Source organism: Metopolophium dirhodum, chromosome 4, assembly GCF_019925205.1.
Source record: "Metopolophium dirhodum isolate CAU chromosome 4, ASM1992520v1, whole genome shotgun sequence".
Lineage (NCBI taxonomy): Eukaryota > Metazoa > Arthropoda > Insecta > Hemiptera > Aphididae > Metopolophium > Metopolophium dirhodum.
In genome coordinates this window covers 21,912,159-21,935,290 of record NC_083563.1, presented here as the reverse complement: position 1 = coordinate 21,935,290, position 23,132 = coordinate 21,912,159, and the positions used below count along the sequence as shown (strand labels likewise).

At 30.5% G+C, this 23,132-nt stretch overlaps 1 protein-coding gene across 1 annotated transcript; it reads right to left on the bottom strand.

Moving 5' to 3' along the window:
• Positions 1-1,158: 1,158 nt before the first annotated feature.
• On the bottom strand, positions 1,159-22,614 carry LOC132943476 (pre-mRNA splicing regulator USH1G). The gene is made up of 10 exons (XM_061012490.1): positions 22,323-22,614; positions 18,894-18,956; positions 11,094-11,237; positions 10,171-10,395; positions 9,901-10,092; positions 9,452-9,641; positions 8,912-8,999; positions 7,410-7,566; positions 4,870-5,009; positions 1,159-2,977 (listed from the first exon to the last, which is right to left on the bottom strand). The coding sequence occupies exons 2-10, from the start codon at positions 18,911-18,913 to the stop codon at positions 2,688-2,690; spliced, it is 1,446 nt and encodes a 481-aa protein (XP_060868473.1). The 5' UTR covers positions 18,914-18,956; positions 22,323-22,614; the 3' UTR covers positions 1,159-2,687.
• Positions 22,615-23,132: the final 518 nt, after the last annotated feature.

Sequence of the window (23,132 nt, the reverse complement as noted above, 5' to 3'; positions counted from 1 at the left end):
AGTCAGAAAATATTGAGTAGTTGGTAGTTTAGACCATTTAAATGTGTAATCCTCTCGCTTTTTCAAATAAAAATTAGATTTTTAAATTTCTAGAAACCCAGGCGTAAAATGCAGGAGATGGGAATACTAAAATGGATATAAAATATAAATTTATTTAGAGCGTTTGGAAGTGTATCATTATCCATTAAAGCAACTATCGTAGCATTACCAATTTTGTAAAATTATTAAGTATTTCCCCAACTTAATCTGTATAGAACGCTATAAACTGTTATTTGAATGCATATCATAACTTTTACTGTATAAGGTATGGGTACTGTTTTTACATATTATGTTATTTTTCGAAAATCCATTTATCGTTTTGTTTTTATTTTCAATGAAATACAAGAAAATAAAGATTGTCAGCGGACATAAATCACGATATTAATAAGTGAACTGGATGGTTATAGGATACTGGATAGAATATTAAATAAACAGTGGATGGTGATAAGAACCAACGGTGGCAATTAGAGTATAGGCGATTAAATTGAACTTAAAGAGCTTATTTAACTTATATTCAAACTAAGATCGTGCCTAGACTATGTAATTCAAATTAAATATTATTCAAAAAGATTGTAAAAATTAAAAATCAGGTTTTCTAAGACTATAATACTTGACGAGATGTGAATGTTTAAATAAAAATTGATAACATAAAAGAAGTAAAATAATTTAAGTATCGATATCAGTTTTTTTTACTTTTTATAAGCAGCTAACCTAAATTTTATTCATTTATATTGAAAAAAAGTTGCAAACATCAAAAAAATAAAAAAGTGAATAGATTTAAAGATTTCATAACAGGTATTTTCTAGCACTAATACCTAGTTAACGCGCAATTTGGAAAACTGATTTTTAGGGGGAAATGTGTATTCTTCAGTCTCCATGAAAAAATCAAAAAGGTGTGGACGTTATTTTTACCTTATCGGTTTATAATAATAAAACAGAAAAACGCACCCACGTCGGCGCTGGTGTAGCTAAATTACCTATCCGGGACGCCGTGTTACCATTATGCTTATGGAATGTAAGTATATAAGTATATAACCCTATAATAATATCATAATGATTTTATAACTTATAAGATAAGTAATATTGTATACATTTGTATGTCAAGTGTATTTATCATTGATTGTTTAATTGAACTCATTTTATATCGTATAATGTATAATATTATATAGGTAATAATAAATATTGTAATAAGCTAACCATTGAGGATTATAGTTATAAAATAATTTTTAATATACGTATATCTAGTGAGTAAGTCCAGATAAACCATATACATGGGTTTATTAGCCACAAATAGATTTATTCAAATATAATAAATACTTATCATACAGCTTAAAATATGTTTTACTTATTTGGCAATCTCAACGACAGTGTCAGTCGAAGTGCCTATAAAGTATAAACCTATTGGCTAATGCAGTAATGCTAATATTTAATTATATTGGTAAGTTAATGTAATCACAAGCATACCTTTATTTAATAATTACTACCGGCATTGCCAGTTTACACATTGTACGATTATATTATATTACACAAGTCTTATAAAATATTATTCTAGTAAAAGTAGAGACATACGTTAGGATAATTATTTAAAAAAAAAGTACAATACTAATCACGAACTAACATAATGTTAGATAATTCCAAACCAAAAGCAGAGCAAAACAATAGTTCAAGAAATAATGCACAAACGCAAACGCGTACCGAATTAATACTTAGTTATTATAAAAATAACTTAAAAATATTAGTATACCCTTACATGATAATATTATATTATACACATTATTATTACCTACTTATTATATATTATGTCGTTAACAGTTTATAATTATCGTACACATTGCGGGTATTCTTCAATCACAATAATTCATCGAGCGATGTATATTTTGTTCAAGATTCAGTTGAAAATAATATTTAGTTTTTAACCTAAAGACGAAATTTAATTAAATTTAATAGCTTTTGCATACAGTCCTGTGAAGAGGTTATGTGCATAGTTTTTTTTTTTTTTAAATTCTTTTCATAGAAGAAATTGAGTTTGATTTACATATTTTGTTTTACATATTACTGCTAGCGTAATAGATGGGTACTAACATTCATAGATTATACTCTTATAATTTTTATAACAAATACCTACTAATACTTTTATATTATATTATTATACTTTACATAAATTATGTTTTTTCTTCCAAAGTATTTCGATTGTGATCGGGCACACATTTTTTTTTTTGTTAATTTCGATTCCTATGTTATGATATTATGGAATTCTACTTACAAAGACGATTTATTTTTAGATTATTGTCAATACGACTTGTCAGTAACAATAAATTATGAATACAGATGATAAAATATTCGTAATGCTTTCGATTGTATTCTTAAATTATTAAATTATAATTAAAAAATTGACTTTTTATGCTTGACGAATGGGTTACGTACGTGATGATTTAAAATATTTATTTATTTTATTATTTAGTTTTAATACGAGTTTGTGACATTTTTTTAATGCATAGTTTAATGCTATATTATTTTGTTAGTGCATTAAAATCACAGCCTCCCACAATAATATACATACCTCCCTAACGAAAACCCGTTAACCGAATGCCCGCGATACGCAGTCGTGATGTGGTATTTTTTATTTTTTTTTTTCATAAAATTACTAATCAACACCCGTTTAGCGATTTTGCAGGAGCCATCGCGTCCGGACAGACGCCAATATTTTCGCGGGCGCAGCGTCTCCCCGCCCGCTCGTCGATGGCGCCGAGCAGCTTCTTCCTGGGGCCAAGTGGGAGACCGAGCGAGATCAGGTCTCGGTCGTCGAGCATGAACAGCGCGTCCAGGTCCACCCGCTGCTCGACGAACTTGTTGACGTACTCGCCGACGCCCGCCGACACCAGAAACTTGTGCACGGCCGACCACTTTGTACTGCGCCCGTTCAGCGCGATGTTTTCCTCTAAAACAGACGAAAGACAATAATATTATAAGTCCACTGGACAACTGTCGCGGAAGCTTCGCCGGTGAATCGAGAAGAATCCGAATAGGAGATATTCGTGAATTTGCGCCAGGGACTGGAACCTTTTGAATTTATCGGTATCGGTTCCGGTACCGGTTCTCCAAAAATAAAATAACGGTTCCGGTTCCAAATAATTTCGGTTCCGGTTCCAGATAATTTCGGTACCGAAAAGTATAATAATTTTAAATACCTATCCGGAATGTGGGTTTAATAAATTAATAGTTTGAGAAATATTAAAAAAATCATAATAATATGATCATACATAGATTATACACAAAACCGCAATAGCCTTACATTATGATAAATAAAATAAATTCATTTTTGAACCTAATAAAGTACATTTTTAATTTAAAAAACCCGGTCCGGTTCCGGTACTTTATTTATTAAAATAAAGGTTTCGGTTCTTAATATTTTATAGGTTCCGGTTAAAGAAATAGAACCGGTTCTTTTAGGTTCAGTTCCAGTCCCTGGTTTGCGCCCATTACTATACAACCCTCGTAGTGGGTTCAACGTAGACTATTCTTATATTTCCGCGAGGGATTATTATATAGAATCCTACTCGGATGGATGGGGGTATATTACGTAAGAGTTTAATGACCATTATTATGTCGTTTGATATGAAATTCAATAGATTGACTAATATTTTTAAATAAACCAAACTATTCCTTCTTTTAAACATTTTAATAACTATTTATATAATAAACCTATGTTTTAGTTATTTTGTCATAATAAAATTAAAAAACAATTTTTCGTTGGGATTTTTATAACGTTTATTATTATTTTTTATATACACTAACATTTTCAAAATATTTAGATTAGTTTCATCCCATTGACTATTTATAGTTTATACCTTATTCATAATAGTTAAATAATAAATTATTATAATAATCAATAGCAATATATTTATATGAAAATGTACCTATACTTAGTAGGTAATTTAGGCGGACAGACCGTCTTCACTCAGAATCGTTTTTCATATGCAATTATTTATCACTGAATTCAAATTGAACACATCCAGTGACCTATACTGAATGATGATAGGCACATTCTACTTCTATTGTACAGAGGAGCGATAATTCCCCCCACCCATTTTTATAAAATTTAACATATAAGTATATTTGGACTTAATTTTTAGTACTTTGTAGTTAGTATTTTTAAATAAATCACAAAATAATGCAAAATAAATTCTATTAAGAAATAAGCATTACGGACTTCATTATTCAAGTGATGATGATATATTTTATAAATATTATTTTACCTCGGGTATCATAGATACGTTGTGTGTTATGTTTCCAATTTAGAAAGGTAACTAATTATAAATTATTATACACCGTGTGGCGTTTGTAGAGGTTTTGGCTGAGTGAATTGCAATTAGATATTCCACTATTAATATCATATGGTATTATGTTTATATATTGTTTTCTGCGTATATATAATATTGTATTATACAATATTACAATAACGCTGCGGGGGCCTATATGTTTATTCTCTTTTACATATTATGATAATAAATACGTCTAAATGTCCAAAGTCCGTACACAACGGTGTAATTAAATCGTGAGAGCGTGTGGGATTCGATCGGGATTATCGTTGGAATTTATTGAAAAAAAAGAAACAATTTCGTCGAATATTTATCATACCGCGGTATACGATTCGGACGTCTGCTGTGGTTTTTGTAAACGAATCTTACTGTACAACGTATAATTATTTTTATTTTTTCGACACATGACCCGCACTATAATTGTATATTTGATGTATTTTATCCTCGTAACGATAATTATTATTATTCACGGTAATATAAACAACGATGGACGTATTGGATTTAGTGTTACCGTCGCTGTTTTGAAATTCGTCCCAGGACATTGTGCTGCTCGGCTGGTTCCGCTTCACTAGACTTCCAGCGCTGCCGATACTGCACGCCTCGTCTTCAATGGTCGCCCTAGACACGTCTGGTACTGGAATTGTGGTCACGCTGAAAATGTATTAGTTATCTATTAGTGAGTATTATTATAGGTATCGATATAAGATGTTAAAATGAACTACAAATTGTAATTTTTAACAGTACGCGTACTAAAGTCTCTAAAGTTTAATTAGAATTTTTTCCATATTAATATTTTAGAATTTATCTAAACATCTAAAGTCCAGTTAAGTTCAAAATTTGAACCATCCATTTAAAATTCATTAACATCCCCCCGAAAAATATTAAATGTCCTTTCACCAAAATATTCATCACATATATTGGAAGGGTGGCCAAACGGTTGATCTTAGACGATTTCTAAGTCGATCCCCCCTTGAAAGAATTTATTAATTATTTTTATAAACTTGTCATTTTGTAGATATAGTTATTAAATACATATTTTGGATTAACCTTTTCGTGTAAATTGACATTTCTCACATGAAAGTTCTAAAATCTGAATAGGTGCTGAGATCTACTTTCTGATGATCATTTAGAGCAGCGTCTTTGTTTAGCAGTTAGCGGCTATTACCGAGATTATAATTAACTGACCATGATATGCAATGACACACTTCTGCATCAACAGTATAATGTTAATACATTTTAAAATTATTTAAAAATTTAATGTGAAACATTCATTTTAGATAACTTTACACTTTTATTTTATTATTTATATAAGTATGTTTTAATGTTTATTATTAATATAAAATAATTTCCGATCCTAAAATAAAATAATTTAATCTCAGTAGATCTCAATCAAAAAAGTTTAGCCGCCCCTGACATATTATGGTGTACTGGTATCTATCTATGTTGTAAGTTTCATAAATATTGGCTCCAACAATTATTGCTGATGTGTGTTTAATAATAATAATATTATTTGTATTTTTAATATTTTCCAAGACATTTTTGATGAGTGTTAGAATTTCAAATGTATAGACCATTATTTTTGAAGTTACGATTAAAAAAATAAAATAGTTGATTTGACAGTTTTTCCAAATTATTTTAAATTACCTTATGTAGTATGTACCAATAGCTGAGGCGATTTTGATTTTAATAGAGGTATTAATTAATTTTTAAACCAGAATATCTACCTGAATACGTGTAAGTAGGTAGTTACATAGAATAAAAAATGAAGAAAAAACAAATATCAATGTAAATCTCTTTACTCAGAACAATAATTTAATGTAATTTTAATTTAGACACATAAAATAAGTAAGTAGGTATCTACATTATTATTTTTATTTTTGGGGGGCTTTGGCCTTGAATAAATTATGTAGGGGGGCTATGCCAGGTTATTCCTCACAGATCTTCGCTTATGAATATTTATACAATATCATATTATATTATTATTAATACCATCGACGGAACTAAATAAAGATGGTCCAGAAAAATGGTATTATAGAAACCTACCTATATGGTCCTAGACGGCTATAATCGCTATACACTTTTATAATACATTATATTCGTTTCATGACTCTAATGTTGTGTTGTTTGTTTATATATTATTATATTTACGATATTCTTCAACCAGCAATATTCTGATTTAGAGTGACAGGGTGTGGAGGTTCATGGTATAAATTAAATATTTAAACTTATATTTAAAATATTTTAAATATTTCGTTTCTATAGAATTTTGATCCTAAATATTATAATTACAATTTACATTATTGCTGAATTAAATTCAATATAGATACTCGGTATCTATAGATATACCGAAATATCACTCACACGGAAGGGGGAGGATCGGATCCGTGTTCTCCGTGGTTGCGCCACTGATCTCGAGTACAAGTATGATTTTGGTTTTAACGAAAACCGGTTTTAAAGTTCAACAACAATTATATTATATTATTTATATTATACCATGTATGTATGTAGTACATTACGTAATATTGCGGTAAGCAATCGAAAAGCAATGACCATAATATACGATAATTGATGTAATTGGTCATGTATTCGTGAAAAAGTATAAAACACTCGAATTTTGAGTCATTTCACATAAGCTACTCAAGTCAACGAATAATTTATGGCAATGAAGAAATTAAACCGTTAACGGTGGTATGTATTATGAAATATAATATGACGCTCGATTGGTTTTACAGACTGTATTTTGTACATTTTTTTCCTCGAAAAGAATTATATGAAGTTATAAAAAGTCCTAAAGTGACATGGTACACGCATCGTTTGATTAAAATTACTCTCTGAAACGGTATATTCTTTTCTTTTTCTTTTTCGTATATCAAATACGCCACACGAAAATTACACGGTTATTATGTTTTATCGGTTATGTGTCATCATAGTATGATATTGATATGAGTTACCTATTCTATTACACGTGTACAATATTGTATTATTTATGTTATAATATATATTTTTATGTTTAGGTATGACTATACGTTTTAATGTGTGCGAACAAATTACTTTTGCCTGAACGCGACGCTTCCGAAACCCGGTCGATCGAACATGCTACCTTGATCGTGCCAGTGTACTTTATCGTCGTTTTGTAGATCCATGATGAAGTTCGGTTGCGAAATTGTGCGGTGCAACTCGAACACATCCGAAATCCTGCCTCTTTTCCCTGAAAATCGTCAAATATTATTATTATTATCATTAAACGTCAAACGATTCACGAGATACGGTAATTATTATTTTATAGTTATATTATTCGAGGCGGACGGAGGAGAATCTGAAGTTTCGATACAGCCAGAAATGTATGTTTTACAGTGTTGACACAGTTAAACAATATAAATTATAATAATAATAACAATATATACTGTCTTGACCTAAAATATATTTGCTCTATAGTTGAAGACTATTGGAAATTCTTCTGTAGGCTCATCACTTAGACACGCTCATTTATCGTTTTCTATTGTCGTTTTGTAATAGACCGGAGAATCAAAAATATTTTCAGTTGTTACGGGATGTCAAGATGACGACCTATTGTACAATATATTGTATTGGTCTATGAGTTCGGTCGACAATTTTTCCTTTTATATATAACTCTTTTCATAATACACTATAAACAGCAGTTAGTTTGATCGGCCAAGTTTTGCATAATATTTACCAGTTAGGATGTTTATAAAACAACTGTGGAAAATGAATTAATGTAAAAAAGAAATGACTATATTTATTTTTTAAAAGGCATTGACTATTTCTGAGTAAATTGTAAACTGTATTCTAGTTCTGCTGATCGTTGTTTTTGTAATTATTTATCATTTCTATTGAGTCCTAATTCCTTACTCTAAATTGTTTTTTTCCAATTTGCATTTAGAAAATCACAAATAAATAAAAAATGTGATTTTTTATTTCATTATAAAAATATTTAAGCATAGCCTAATATAGGCAAAAATATGGAATTATAGTTAATTTTTGAAAAATATTGAAACAGTTAAAATCTATAAAAAAAAAAAATATTCACGCTCCATTATAAATTCAATAACACTGCGTTTTGTTTTCGTTTTCATTTGATAATATTATTATATTAAAAATATAATAACAGAAGAAATTGTTCCAAAAGTACCTATAATTGACTGAGACCGATATTGTTTAATATATTAAAATACACTTACTATACAATACTTATTGAAAAAAGTCAAATAAATTATTAACTACAAAACCACACATATTGTGACTTTGTTTTTCATCCATTTATTTACGCATTAGGTACTACAAAACGCGAAATTATTATTCCCTTCACAAACGCGTTAGGTACAAGCGGCACAACGCTCAATACGATTTTATAATAATATACTTTATCACATAATAATATGTCGACTGTACGCTATGTGGACCTCCACTGCTTACCTACGAAAACGATCGCAATCGTTTTTTTAAAATCGTTTTGTGATGTGTTTTGATTATGAATTATATTATATGGTTTATATTATTATAATGTTATCACGTTGATATTATATTGTATTTACCTCCGTTCTCGTTCTCGTACGAATTGACATAAATAATTTGCGAATCTCCATTGGACGTTATGGTTCGTACACTCGTGCTATCCTCGACCTGTGGATCGTTTACGTAACGATATAACAATAATAAATAATAAAATAACAGTATGTTTGCGCAACGACGGCAATGGAATTTTTGGTAGGATTTTGTCTACTGTCGTATCTATTATAAAATATATATTCTTTTTTTTGATTGGCGTACTTTAATCATAATAATAATAGTAGGTACATAGGTACGTAGATAGTATGTTATGTGGATTAAACCTATATACTGTCTGGCATTACAATGTTAGAAATGTACAACTTTTTACTTTACAAATTTAAGAATTCATAAAATTAATGATAAAAAGAATTCTATTATTTCAAGGAAACATTTGGGTATAGTAGGTACGTATAGAGTATATACCTACTGAGAAAGTCGAACATTGGAGTATCTATATAGTGTCATCTGGTAAACGCGTTTCTCGCAATTAATTAGATAAGAATGCAGCATAATAATATACTCGCCTCTTTTATCGATTTGTACGACGATTTATTGGTTTTGTTGTGGGCGTCCACCGCTGCCGCTGCCGCCTTCAGTTTCCTGTCCAATATCTTCTTCACACCGCCCGAGCTAACAAACGGTTTCTTCACGGTACCGGATCCGACGATCTCTGTAAACGACTTACAGGACAGGTCCGATGATGATTTTCGCAAACTGCCAAAATTAATTTAATCTCATTAGTCATTTTACATAAAGTTATAGATACTGAGAATAGGTTGCACGGTAAGAGGTTCCGTTCCAAAACTAAGTTTAAAAAAAAATTGTTTTTTTGCGACTGTCATAAAAGTGTGTTGTTATTTATGAACAATTATAACAGTACCATTTTTTTACACACACTACTAATTCTGTGAATATTTAAAATGTGTGATGCGTATGGAAATCGAATTATTTTAAATTGTATAATAATGCTTACGACAAAGGAATTGATCGAACAGTAGGTATGGCAGTTTCCGAATCTGCTTTGTTGCCACCCAAGTATTCTTTTTCTACCCTTCTAATTTGCTTTTTCTCTTTTTCTCTTTCTTTTTTCGTCCGATCTTCGTACTTCTTTTGATTACGTTCTGCGTCTTTCTGAGCCTTTTCTTTCTTAGATTCAACTTTTTTCCTAAAAAAAAAACTTTATAGTTGTAAAACCAATAACCGCCGTCATTTATATCCATTTATATATGTAAAGTTGTTTTACTTGTTCTGCATTATTTGAGATGCGGCCGCTTTATCCAAGTATTGGAGTACTTGCGATTTACCATGTATGGCTGCTAATTGCATTGCCGTGAGAAAGTCCAAGTCTAAAGCCCACAAGTTGACATCGAAACCGACAAGAAACGTCACACAACTCAAATGTCCTTTAGATGCGGCCAGATGTAATGCATTTTGTCCAAGATGGTAATTGCATTTTTCAGGATCACCGCTAAAACGTTAGATGTGATTCGTTTAACAACAGTGACACGATTTATATTTTGAAATTTTAATACAAGATTATATTTAATCATACAGCGGGATTGGTTAGTTGTGGCCAAGTGCTGATAGGGTCAGTTTGCGTGGTGGGCTAAATTGAATAGGTACTATTTAACTAAATGTTGAATACGATTTAAAACACAATTGCTAGAGATATTTTTTGATCAATACAATTTGTAATGTCTTTGTTTTATATGTTTAGTGTATACGTATATATATATATTATGTAGGTGCCTAAAGAGAATAATATTTTTTTCCGTTTATACTTTTTGTTAAAATTTCCCGCTTATTCGGTTCTTTTAACTTTTTATGAAAAGGAATTATATAATATTGCAATAGTTACACGACAGGATGTCGCCTACAAAGATCCAAAGTATCGTTAAACGTTAGTTTTTACAGATGACTAGTATTTTTATTTGTTTATATTTTTTTTTTCGTCTTATTACGTTGTCACTATTGTTTTTATCTCACTGAAACCGAACCTATGGTATCTATATACAATACCATCATAATATAAGACCGATTAGTCTTGGGATCCAAATGTCACGCTTTCCCACCGAACGTTATACAATCGATTGATTTCCTTGATTTACCGTTTTTAAAAATTAAAAAATAAAAACATGAACATGTTGCACCGCATGTCACCCTTACCCTCTGCCGACGAGTATCCTCAACGCTTCCAGGTGCCCTTTGAAAGCCGCCCAAAGCGTCGGCGTCATTCCGTCATCATCTTTGGCGTTACAATCTCTTTTAGTTGCCTCTTTCAATAGGTTTACGAAACCGTCTTGAGCCGCTCTATAAACAAACCGACAAAAATCAAAAAACCATATTATATAACGTAATACAATAATAATATATATTATTATGTATTTTCATTTATAAACGTTAAACATAACGATTTAATAGTATCAAATATGTAAACGATGGCGCAACAATATACGTTTACCGATGGGCGATATATACGTCAAGACCGCCGATTTTTGACCCAGTGAAAGGAAAGACAATCGGCGGCCGCAAAGTAAAGCGTCGGCGGCAATGGCGCGGCGTGCCCCTAATCTCAGAGCTATTAGAAAGCAGTTGTTTTGTAATATGACTTGGGTACATCTCGGAATGTCTATTGTTGATTTAGGTTCGTGTTCAATCGAGAAGTTTTATACACAAATGTTTCCTCCGGACGTTTATTCGGATTTTCGTCTGGTCGTGCATTCTAATATAATGTGCGGGGAACATCAAATAGGTATCAATGAGATATTTCCAACACGTCAAACTGCAGTTTCACTAAATCGTAATATAATGTCCATATATATAATATATATACTACAGCCTACACGATGAAGGTAAAAAATATCGTGTCACTGCTGTTTTAACGGACCGTCACAGAACATAATAATAAATAATAATTATAGGCAGGGCTGTGAATTTGTAGAAAAATTAATCTTTTTCAAAATTTATTGTAGGAAATAGTTGGAGGTTTTTGTGTAAAGGAAAACAAGTCAATTCTCGTTGGTTTTCAGTAGCAAATAACCTTAAAATTATTATTTTTACAGTCAATTTTATTTTATTTTTTTTTATAATTGTATATTTTTTTTAGTATATAGATAAGTATAGAACTTTTAAACTGTTATAATATGCAGGTATAAAATAAAAATAACGTAAATATATTAGTTTATTTTTTTATTTTTATTTTTATTTTATTGAACTTAAGCTCGGCGACTATGGCCATTAGTTGTTGTAGGGGATTATGAACTGTGGTTGGTAAGGTTGGTACGGTAAGGTTTTGTTACGGTTGCTAAGGTACAACACGTATATGTGTGGCAAGGTTTTTACTACTACGAACTCGGGTGGTCACCCATCCGGGAACTAGTAGCAGCGGGCGTTGCCAACTCTCAGTCGCATCGCACAACTGGTAGGTATAGCAACGCAAAGCGCCAAGCCAAATAGGTATTAGTTTAATACAGCGTTTCTCAACCTTTTTAACATCGCGAGCAGCGACCCCCTAAAATAGATGAAAAATAAAATCAGTCACCTCATGACCCACCCCCCCCCCCCCTTTATGATAAAAAAAACCGTTTGAATATAAACCAATCTCAAATATCACATTAATTTATACTTTTTACTTTATTATTCATAGTTTATAGTCTATTTCGTCCCCATTTATGCAAAGCACCCTAAGTCCAAAAACATGATTTCCGAGAATCAGCTTTTCCAATTTTTTTGAAACTTTAATGTAACCAAATAATGCTGTTTTTGCTTGTTTTAATTGTTATTCTTTTAAGCAAAGTACCTAGTTATTTATAAATGACTGTAAATAATATGACACTGTGAAAGAATTACTTATTATAATAGTTAAAATACAAATTATTAAGTTGGACTCTGTGACTTTTGACATAGTTTACATGGATCTAGTGTGCTTTGCATGTATGTAATTGTTGACCTGGCACAACCTAAATATATCAAAATCAATTCAATTCCATACAGTTAGTACTATTATAAAAATTTTATTTTTCATGTAAATAAAAGGTTGTTAAAGCTCGACCCCCAGGTTGAGAAACGCTGGATCAAAATAAAATTAATAAACGACTTGTGCAGTTGTGCCCTTTCTCATAAAAATTGAAAACCGTCCTGCATGTTTTCCTAGCATATAACGTTTGAATTAGGCGGTACCTATGTGACAATAAATAATTTTGGAACTTTAAGTTAACATTTTTCACATATTTTGAAATTTTGGATTTTAAATATTAGGGTGGCCTTTTTATGTAATTTTTTTAATTACAATGTTACGGCATTTTTTAACAGTATTCATCAATAAACTTTTTTTTACACATTATGCTGTATGACTTTGTGTCTCTTTAATAGTTTATATCCCTTTCCTAAATTAGTTAAATGTATGTAGATTCATTTATAAACACTATTTTGTTTATTACTTTTCAATAAAGCTTGATACTTTTTATTTTCATTAATTTAAATTTTAAGTGCATTAAAATAGTAGTTTTGCGATTTCACTAATTAACATTTTTCATGAATCAAAAGATCAAATTTCAAATTTGACATCGTGTGATATTTGACTGTTTCACAATCAGTAGTTAGTATATAATATACAATTTATAACATGATTTTTTTTTTATTTTAAGTACTGTCGATATCTTTTCCATAACTATACATATTAAATCCTGATTTCTAAAATATAAGTGTAAGTATCTTTATATTTTGTACATTATGCATATAATAATCAGTAGTATATAATGTAATAAAAATGCAAATATATTATTTTTTTAATTAAAACTTTATAGATTTTAATGATAAAAATTAATTTTATCAAAAATTCTTGATGCGTAGATATTATTCCAAAATAAATAGTACTGTAACAAAGAGAATTACCAAAAAATGTAACAATGTCAAATTTGATATGAGCATTAATTTCTTGAAAAAGTGCCATTTTTATGATTTTTTTTCATAACTCGCGTTGTTTCACATCGTTCTTATTTCATAAAATAGTCATATTGTTCGCTTAAAGTTACGATACACATAATACACATACATTACTTACCTCTACAATACTATTTTAGATTGTAAATCAGTTTTTAAATTTGCATAATATTGTATTCAATATAGCCATATAGGTAATTAGGTAAGTATAGAAACGGTTAGGTTAGCCTAACCTAACCTATTGATTTCATTTGTCAAGTTAAATAACGCGTACCTACGCGTTATTATACGAAAGTACCTATACTATACACAGTTCGCTGAAGTATTTCCTTCATTACGTTTTCCACTTCAATAAATAGATTTTCGTAGGAATAATTCGAAAAATATTGAATCATAGCATATGGAGGAGTTCTCGTGACGATAAAAATCATCATAATACTTCGTCGTGATGCTATTAATTTTTTTTTCGCATTAGATTCGATCTCGTTTCGAAAATACTTAATAACTATATATTATATTATACACTCATCGGTAGTTCTACTTCACGTCCATATTGTATTTTGTATTGTAGGTATATGTATATATGCACGTGGCTGCGGTGATGATGTGCCGGGAATTGTACGAAATCACTGAGTCGAGTAGGGCATTGCACCGCAGCGTAGGTAGATAATATTATACGCATATAAAATATATTGCGGGAGTATTGTGACGTTATTATAATATAATAATATGTAGAATATACGCGAACAAAGCGGCAATTATACGTGTATTATTATAATATTAATTTTATATTGGGCATTTGGGCTGCATTGGATCCTCTTGAAGGCTGTCCGATCGTATATATAAACGCGCTTACGTAAATTAACGGATATACATATTATTATGCTTATTCCAAAAACTATTGTATATTATTTTAAACATATTTTGTTAAATGCTTGCAAACAATTAAGATATTATATTACCCATAAAAGACACACAGAAGACCTTGCACGTTTTAAATGTAATGAATTATCTGCCGTTTGACCTTTGAAATAAAATTACATTGGATGTAACATGTAACTGTATGATTATATTATTAATTAATTATACGCTCGCGTACTCTGCAATTATTATTATCGCGATGCGTAAAATATTTGAAGCTGATTTGTTATAGGTAGGTTACCTGATGATTATATCGTCCAAACGTCGACGACGAAAAATTAAATATAATATATTATGTACAACAACGTTAGGTAGTCTAAACAGTTTATTAAATGATTAGTACTTAAATGGTAAGTCAAATAAGATTTAGAAGTTTTCATTGACGTAAAGGAAATAAAAAATTATGATGTAAATTTGTGAAAATGCGTTATGTTTGTTTTTAAAGAAAATGTCTAGGTAGTAGTTAAAAATAATAATGCACAAATACGCCATATTTATTATGATATCGGTAATTTAATATGAATATATTACCTACTCAAAATATTCAAATATTCGAAACAGTTTCTAATATATGTGCTCTAATACCCAGCAACATAAAAATTCTAGATTCGAATTTCAGAAGGGATATATAATCAAAATATATTGTTGTTGTTATAATTAAAACATTTTATAAAAGACGTTTATATTAACGTTAATATTTGATAACTAATTATTTGGTAATAGTCTGATAACTGTCAACTGATAAGAAAAATAAATTGTTTGAGTAAATATTTGTATGCTTCCTTGAACACAAACCAATATTCAACAGCACATTATTTATATTAAATAACGTAAATGTGGCTTTATATGTGTTATGTCAGTATCTCGTGAGTTGCTAGGCACCTCTTCCACAATACATTGAACACAGACATAACAAAATATAAGCACTTCATTGTAAAATCAATATATTTACGTAGGCTCAAAATATAAAAATAAAGTAAATGTTGATAGAGTTACTTAAAATGGAACATTAGGTACAGCTAGTGTACACGTATATAACTGCACGATTATAAACAGTATAGCAAATACTAAATAGTATTTAATAATATTGGTATAGTAATTAATTACGAACGTCAAATGAAAAAGCTACTTATATGTGTATAGACTATGGGTAGCGAAATCTTTAAATTTCTATTTAATTTACAGAGATAATTTGTTATGGATACGAAATGGTGAGTACCTAGTTAGAGAAGAAATCAAGTCAACTTAATTTAATGAGAAACACGATGTTAGTTGTGGTTTTAGTGGTTAATTTATCTACCTTGACCATGTACCTATCCGCTGTATAAATACCGTGTAACTGTGTAAGTATACCCATATAGGTGCCATCTTAAACGCAATCGTAGCCAATGCAAATTTATATTAAATGGAAAAAGTGAGAATAATTGTGCTCGGGGAAAGTGTAAAACAATAATTAAAATCTGGAAAACTTAACGAGTTTAATATAATATAATATCAGCATTATACGCATAGGTAGGACTCTTCATTAAAAATAATCGCATACAGCGTGGAAAATGTATGTACATTTTGTACGCTCTCGGGTCGTGTTAGTTAGAAATATTGCAATTTCACAATAGAAATTATATTGTTCATTTTACTCAAACTCTATTTTATTCGTTATTTACTTGTAATTTTGATATGCTTAATACTAAATTATATTTTAATAATATGGATCATTACTTTAATTTATGCTGCAGTTGTTTATGAGTTTTATATAAGCAGTATTATTTATTTAGTTATTAAGATTATGTCAGCGCACTGTTTGTTTTCTCTCTCTGGCCCACGCTCAACATATACGCAGAACCAATTTTTATATTTTTGAGTTATCTTCGAGTGATCCTGATCTATAAAATCAACCAAATTCGATAATTTTTTTTTAAACAAATATAGGGTAATATTCTACAGGCCACGTTGAACTCCGTTTTTCAATATTTTAATCTCAACTTTTATAATATTCAAAAATGTATTAAAATCTTCAAAAATAATACAGTTTTAAGCTTTTTTACAAACTATACTACACCATTTTTTTTTAAATAAATGATAAAAAAGATAACAAATAGTTGTCAAAATCTGACAATTCTAAATGGCCTGAGAATTATTCCTGTGAAGTAATTTTTGTCTATATAATACACCGTGTCACAATACACCTAACCCCTCCCCCTAAATAGGTATGGGCTGTAGATTAGTGGAAAAATATTATAATTAAAGCAGCAACTAAAGTACAAATATAATTTTCAAATTTCAAATTTTATAGAATGCCGGGCCACTTAATGTCACTATACTTAAATATTATGTTCGCATGTTCATCAATCATATAGTATTTATATTGAGAATATTATAGTAATAATATGACTATATGTGCCTAAGAGCAGTCTACATGTAATATCTTAATGCTCGGCACAATTTAGTCGTATTATACAAAACGAAATCCAACTTTAAATACAAAATGTACCTACTAATTGTTACCCACGACTTATAATTATATAATAAACCAAGTCCTTGGGTGCATTTAAAGACTTGACGGACGTCCCACTTCAAACTCGTTGATTTTTACTGTGTTTAGAAATGATCTAGATGAGGACACATTAATACAGGCACACGGCATGACTATTCACTATTTCACTCTCGTCAAAAACGGCCGCTTACAATTAATTCATTCATTTCATATACAAACAAAATATGCAACAATTTTATTTTAATTTTTTTGTTCATTTTGCATGTAATATAATATAATATCAAACCGAGCTTGAATTAAAAAAAAATCATTCTTCGTAAATCAAACGAATTACAATTACAAGTAAATCGTAAGTATTCGTCATCAGTCATCTGGAGCAAATAATAATACACAATATATATAAAACGTTTTTGATTTCTATTTTTTGATTCGATTCCCGCGGTACCCTAAAATTCAAACGTATGATGTTCTAATGTATTATTATTGTCTCGTCGCATACAATGGAACTCGGTCAGTAGAAATTTGTCGGAAAAAATCAAGACGCTGCGGTATTGATTTATTTTTATTTCATTTTAATTATGTTACTGAACAATGTATAATATGTATACACTATACTGCACATACGCACGCACGCGCACGAGGTTACAACGAAGAGAGCGCTAAAAGTACCACACACAATGTATAATAATAAACCATCATATTATTATTCATTTATTTTTATTGATTCATAATATGTGGTAAGTACCTATATACGCCTTGTTAATAATATCGCTGTACCTACCTGTAGGTAGTATTATATACTCATAATACCGTATAGGTATCGCCCGCATACAGAGAAAGCATTCGCGCCTACGTCTAATAAGAGCGAGTTGAATTGAAAACATTCAAAACCTTTAATTTATATTTAACCATACCTGAGTATCAATGAACTCTAAGGTTCGATAATATAATAATATGCACACATAGTTGTTGATAAAATTAACAATAATTGTTAATTTTATCTAATTATTAGATTATCATTACTTAATACTTATATATTATTATGTTAGTTATATTATTGACGTCACTGAGTCCGCGGTTCTTTTAATATAATTTAAAGATGACGAGAGTCCCGAATTGTATATTTTTACTAAATATTTGAAACCATGTGATTTTAACAGGATTTTTTTAAAGATCTTTTTGGATTTTTTTGGATCTTTTTGAATTTCCAACAAAATATACACGTAATGAATAAATTCCTAACCAAAAGTTGGTCTGCTCCAAGTCAAATGTCTTAAAAATTTTCGTCAATTAATAGTATAATTCAGTGGGTACAATATAAACATAATATCGTGGCCAGCTGGTACTTGGTAGGTATCTAAAATGTCTAATGTCTGCAATAAATAATAATACAGTTTAAATACAATTACCTAATACCAGCCGATTTTACAATATCAGTAATTATTCTTAGCATGTATAATAAACATAAAAAAAACAAACGATCCACTCCCACAGAATCACACTTACGTTTTTTATCAAATCATATTGCGTTCTGCTCACGATTTATAAAGACCCGCGGGTCATATATTTAGCCACGGACAATATAATACCAAGTATAGTTGTGTACTTACTTATGGAATCTCGTGCTCATGGTTCGTAATGCAGTTCACCTCGTCCGGATTCACTCTGATCGTCTGTAATGATAATAATAATAATACATAATAATAATTAATAATTGTGCAGACATATTGTGTTATCTAATATCTATACAGGTTGTTCTAAGCGAGTGTTTATACATAAATATATATATATATCGTATTATCAACAGATAGCACTTATTGAAGTTTCAATTCATAATAATATGGGAACCACGTGTGTTGACTTGCGATCACATCTAATACGAAATACATTCAGGCAGGTACATGAATATTAAATATTTAATAATTATATAGGTAATTGGAAATCGGAGTTTAAGATGTGTATCGCTAGATAGTTTACAGGTTTTGATGCAAATGAGGGCTGTATCCATCATCCATGTCCTAATGTAACACGCTATGTTGAAATCGGGGAGATGATTTTATAGGACTTACAACCAGTGCCGGCGTAGCGGTATGGTTTGCGAGGCCCAGTACAATTTATAAATTCTAGGCCCACGGACAACTAAAATATCGTAACTATACAGTCTTAATTCATAATTTATTGATTATTTTATATTATTCTTTTCAGTTTAAGGGTACACCATCTATTCATAGATATTATCAAGAATAAATACATATATTTCTTATAATAAATCATTAAAAAAGCGCAAGACCCTTTACGTTCGCAATAAGCGCGAGGTCCTTTATGGCCGCATCCCCAGCACACCCCTCGTGGAGACACTGTTTACAACTCCTCTTCACCCCAATTACAAGCTTCCTATCTTTTTTAAATTTAAAAACCCATCAATAACTGCGGTATTTAACAATCGACTTTTTATAGAAATCCATCTACCCGAAATAAAATCCTGCGATTGATATATTCCACTTCAACCTACATATTATTGTGTATTTATACGCTGTACACAACACTACTACAACTGCATAATATTATGTGTAACTGTATAAGTACCACAACCACGTGTCAAACCGTGTCTGCGAGCCTTCGTTACGCTTGTTCATTAACATTAGTACATTACCAATGTAACATAATACTATTTATACCTACCGACGGTTTATAATATAAATATAAATATTATACTATAAAGTTGACACAATATTGCCGCTTTCATATGAGTATAGGTATATTAAAATTATACATAGTTCCGAATATATTACAATAATATGTTTTTATTTGTACCATGGTGACATTTCTATTATGATACGATGCAAACGATTTAAATAAGTATTTCTTTTCAACAGATATTGTATTATATTTTTGTTAACATTCAAACTCAAAAGAACGCTCGATTTAGTCTATTTTTTCAGCTTGTCTAATAATTAATTGTAATAAATCGTCGTAAATCGTAATATGTATATTATAATATTCATTTTCAAAAATGTTTTTTCAATGGATTTTCAACCCTCGCTTCACTTGTATTTGTATGTTTATACATTTTTATTTTTTTGAATATTAGTATACTACTTTTACATAGAATAATTTAATCCAGTTTTATACCAATATACCACTCACGTATGAAGGCCATAGAGAATTTTTTTAAACTGTTGTCATTATCCTTGTTATACTATTGGTTATATTGGTATTTTTAGTAACCATTCGTAATCTACATATCATATAGTATACTAACGAGTAGTATAATTATTATATCATTATTCATTATTTATATTCACCTCATTCAATGTAATAAATTGTACATATTATAACTAATAATCTAGAATAAAAAAAAAGTACGTGTATACTGTATAATATACACAAATACACAATACATTTAGTACCTATATACGTATATAAATAATAATATTATATGTCTTGACCGACAAAAGAGTTATCAGTGTGTTAATTCTCAAACGGTCAATGTTTCTTTTAGTCAAACTAGGTACGTTTAAAAATCAAATTCAAGAATAATATGTATATAATATAATTTATACTGTATAAATAATAATAAAAGAAAATAAATTAGAATATATTATGTGTGTAAATTTAACACCTGTAAAATAATCGTCGCACCAAATCATAAAATAAAAGTAGTACTATTATAGCTATAACGCCGTCGTCGTTCTTATTCGTTTTAGAAATATATTATGAATATTTGAGTCGGAACTAATTTTTCATGATAGATTTTCATTCATTCGACATCACGTATAACATATGATATAGACTATTTACAAAATATACTTTAAATGGCCAATTAAAAATAAAAAAATATATGTATTAAACACACGTCAGAGATAAGTGCGCTTGAAATAGATTTTTTCTTTTAAACTCGAAACGTTTTTGCACAAAATATTCACATATTATCATGTATAATAATAATATGTAGTACATCAGTTGTCATCGCATCTTATATTTTAATATTATTTTCATATTTTGTATACGTAAAGCGTTTGTTTGTACGTTTAAACAGCCACGAAAGACTTTCCACTATATTGTCTCATAAATAATATTTTGATATTATTTTCCAGTGTGTGCGTTTGTGTGCTACTACAGAATAGTTGTAATATTATATTGCATGCGCGTGACCAAGACATTTATGGACTACCACAGTTGTGAGGGTTCTCGTCTTGATTAATTAAAAATTTTGTTTCCTCCGGCGATCATTAAAAACCGAAATATACATATACAAACGAACGAATTGTAATCTCTTATTCTCATCTATCTAGGCACAGTTGGCTCGTCGCAATAGTGTAAACACTACTGTAGCAGTATTTAACTGGGCGATCATTATTTAGTAGTTTTACCATTGAAATTAGCGCGATGTAGTTTTCTATACCGGAATGTGTGTATACCGAATACTGTACTCAAATATGTATAGTACTGCGGGTAAGTCTCAAGTATAAAGAAGACGTCTCGCGGAAGTGTTAAAATCAGGTATAAAGCCAACCCCGTGATATTGAAATGGAACCTTTTAGGCTCGGGGACTTATGGTGCTCCCTCCCTTGGTCGTGGTACTGAACCTGCAGAGCTTTAGAATTTTATCTCGTACCTACATACGCAATAACAACCAATTCGATTAAGACAAAAATACATAAAATAATGAAAATGTAAGTTCGTGTGAGTTATGCTGTAAAAACAATGAATTGAAAATCAAGATAGGTATATGCGTTTTATTGATACCACTTATAAACTTGCAGATACCAAACAACGTTTCTCCATGTCCCAGTTACTGTATTAATGGGTACCTACCATATTAAAATTTAAGACACTTGTGGTTCCGGATAACATATTATCCCAGCCTTCCCAGGTATGAGAAAAATGTATCTATATATTGCATCCTATATTAGGATATGGTTCTCAAATATATTATATTATATATTTCATTAAACATAAAATTACGTTAAATGTAAAATTCACTATATAGGTAAAGTAGATATACATCCATACTGTACGATAATAAATTCACTGACCTGCTGCTGATGATCTCAGGTCAAGTCGTCCTAAACTACTACAGATCCCCGTCCGCATTAATCAATTCACACGGTTAAACCCTCGCCGTCTCGTCTCCTGCGATCATTGGTCATTCGAATGCAAAATCCACAGCGGACACTATTGTAATCAACGATATTACATACTATAAAAACAAAACTCGTCCGGAAATTTTTTCATTCAAATTTTCCCACGCGCGGGCTCAAACTAACGCGGCGGCGACGACGGCGGTATCCACGCACGACAACGGACCGTTCGCACCCGTCACTAAGAGGTGACTGTAAAAAAAAACAAGTCGTTGTTCACCAGACTGTGTTGGACGTTCGCCCCTCTATACAATAATAATAATAATATTATGTGCACGCGATTCCCTGTCCCGTTTCTCCATCACTCTCTCACCCACACTCTCCCGCGCTCTCTCACTCCTCCCGCGCGTCTGTCACTCGGGTGTCGCGGTACCTGAACACACCGCCGCCGCCGCTTTTGTTTTTCGCCGTACCCGCGTGACACCAGGTGACCGACACACCGCGGCCGCTTCCGAGTCCGTCGCACTTCCGACAAACAATTATTATAATATCATTATTGTAATTTATATGATACGGAATACAGATACCGATACGGCGATATATTATTATACTTACCTACTATGTAAGAATATATTTTTAAAAACGAATAAGTACGAAAAGCACGATATTGTTTCGTCGGCCGTTGTTTTTCCTCTTCAACGCCGGACGATATTGTAATATATTACGTCTTATAATATACTTACACCTAACATGGCCATATATATC

What these genes read in the sequence shown, in the direction of transcription:
- LOC132943476 (XM_061012490.1), bottom strand. Translation starts at nt 18,913, where the DNA reads ATGAGCACGAGATTCCATAA. An exon ending in CGTACAAATCGATAAAAGAG is followed by an intron (nt 9,000 to 9,451) that starts GCGAGTATATTA and finishes AACGATCCACAG; the next exon opens with GTCGAGGATAGCACGAGTGT. An exon ending in AGCGTCGCGTTCAGGCAAAA is followed by an intron (nt 5,010 to 7,409) that starts GTAATTTGTTCG and finishes ATACATTTTCAG; the next exon opens with CGTGACCACAATTCCAGTAC.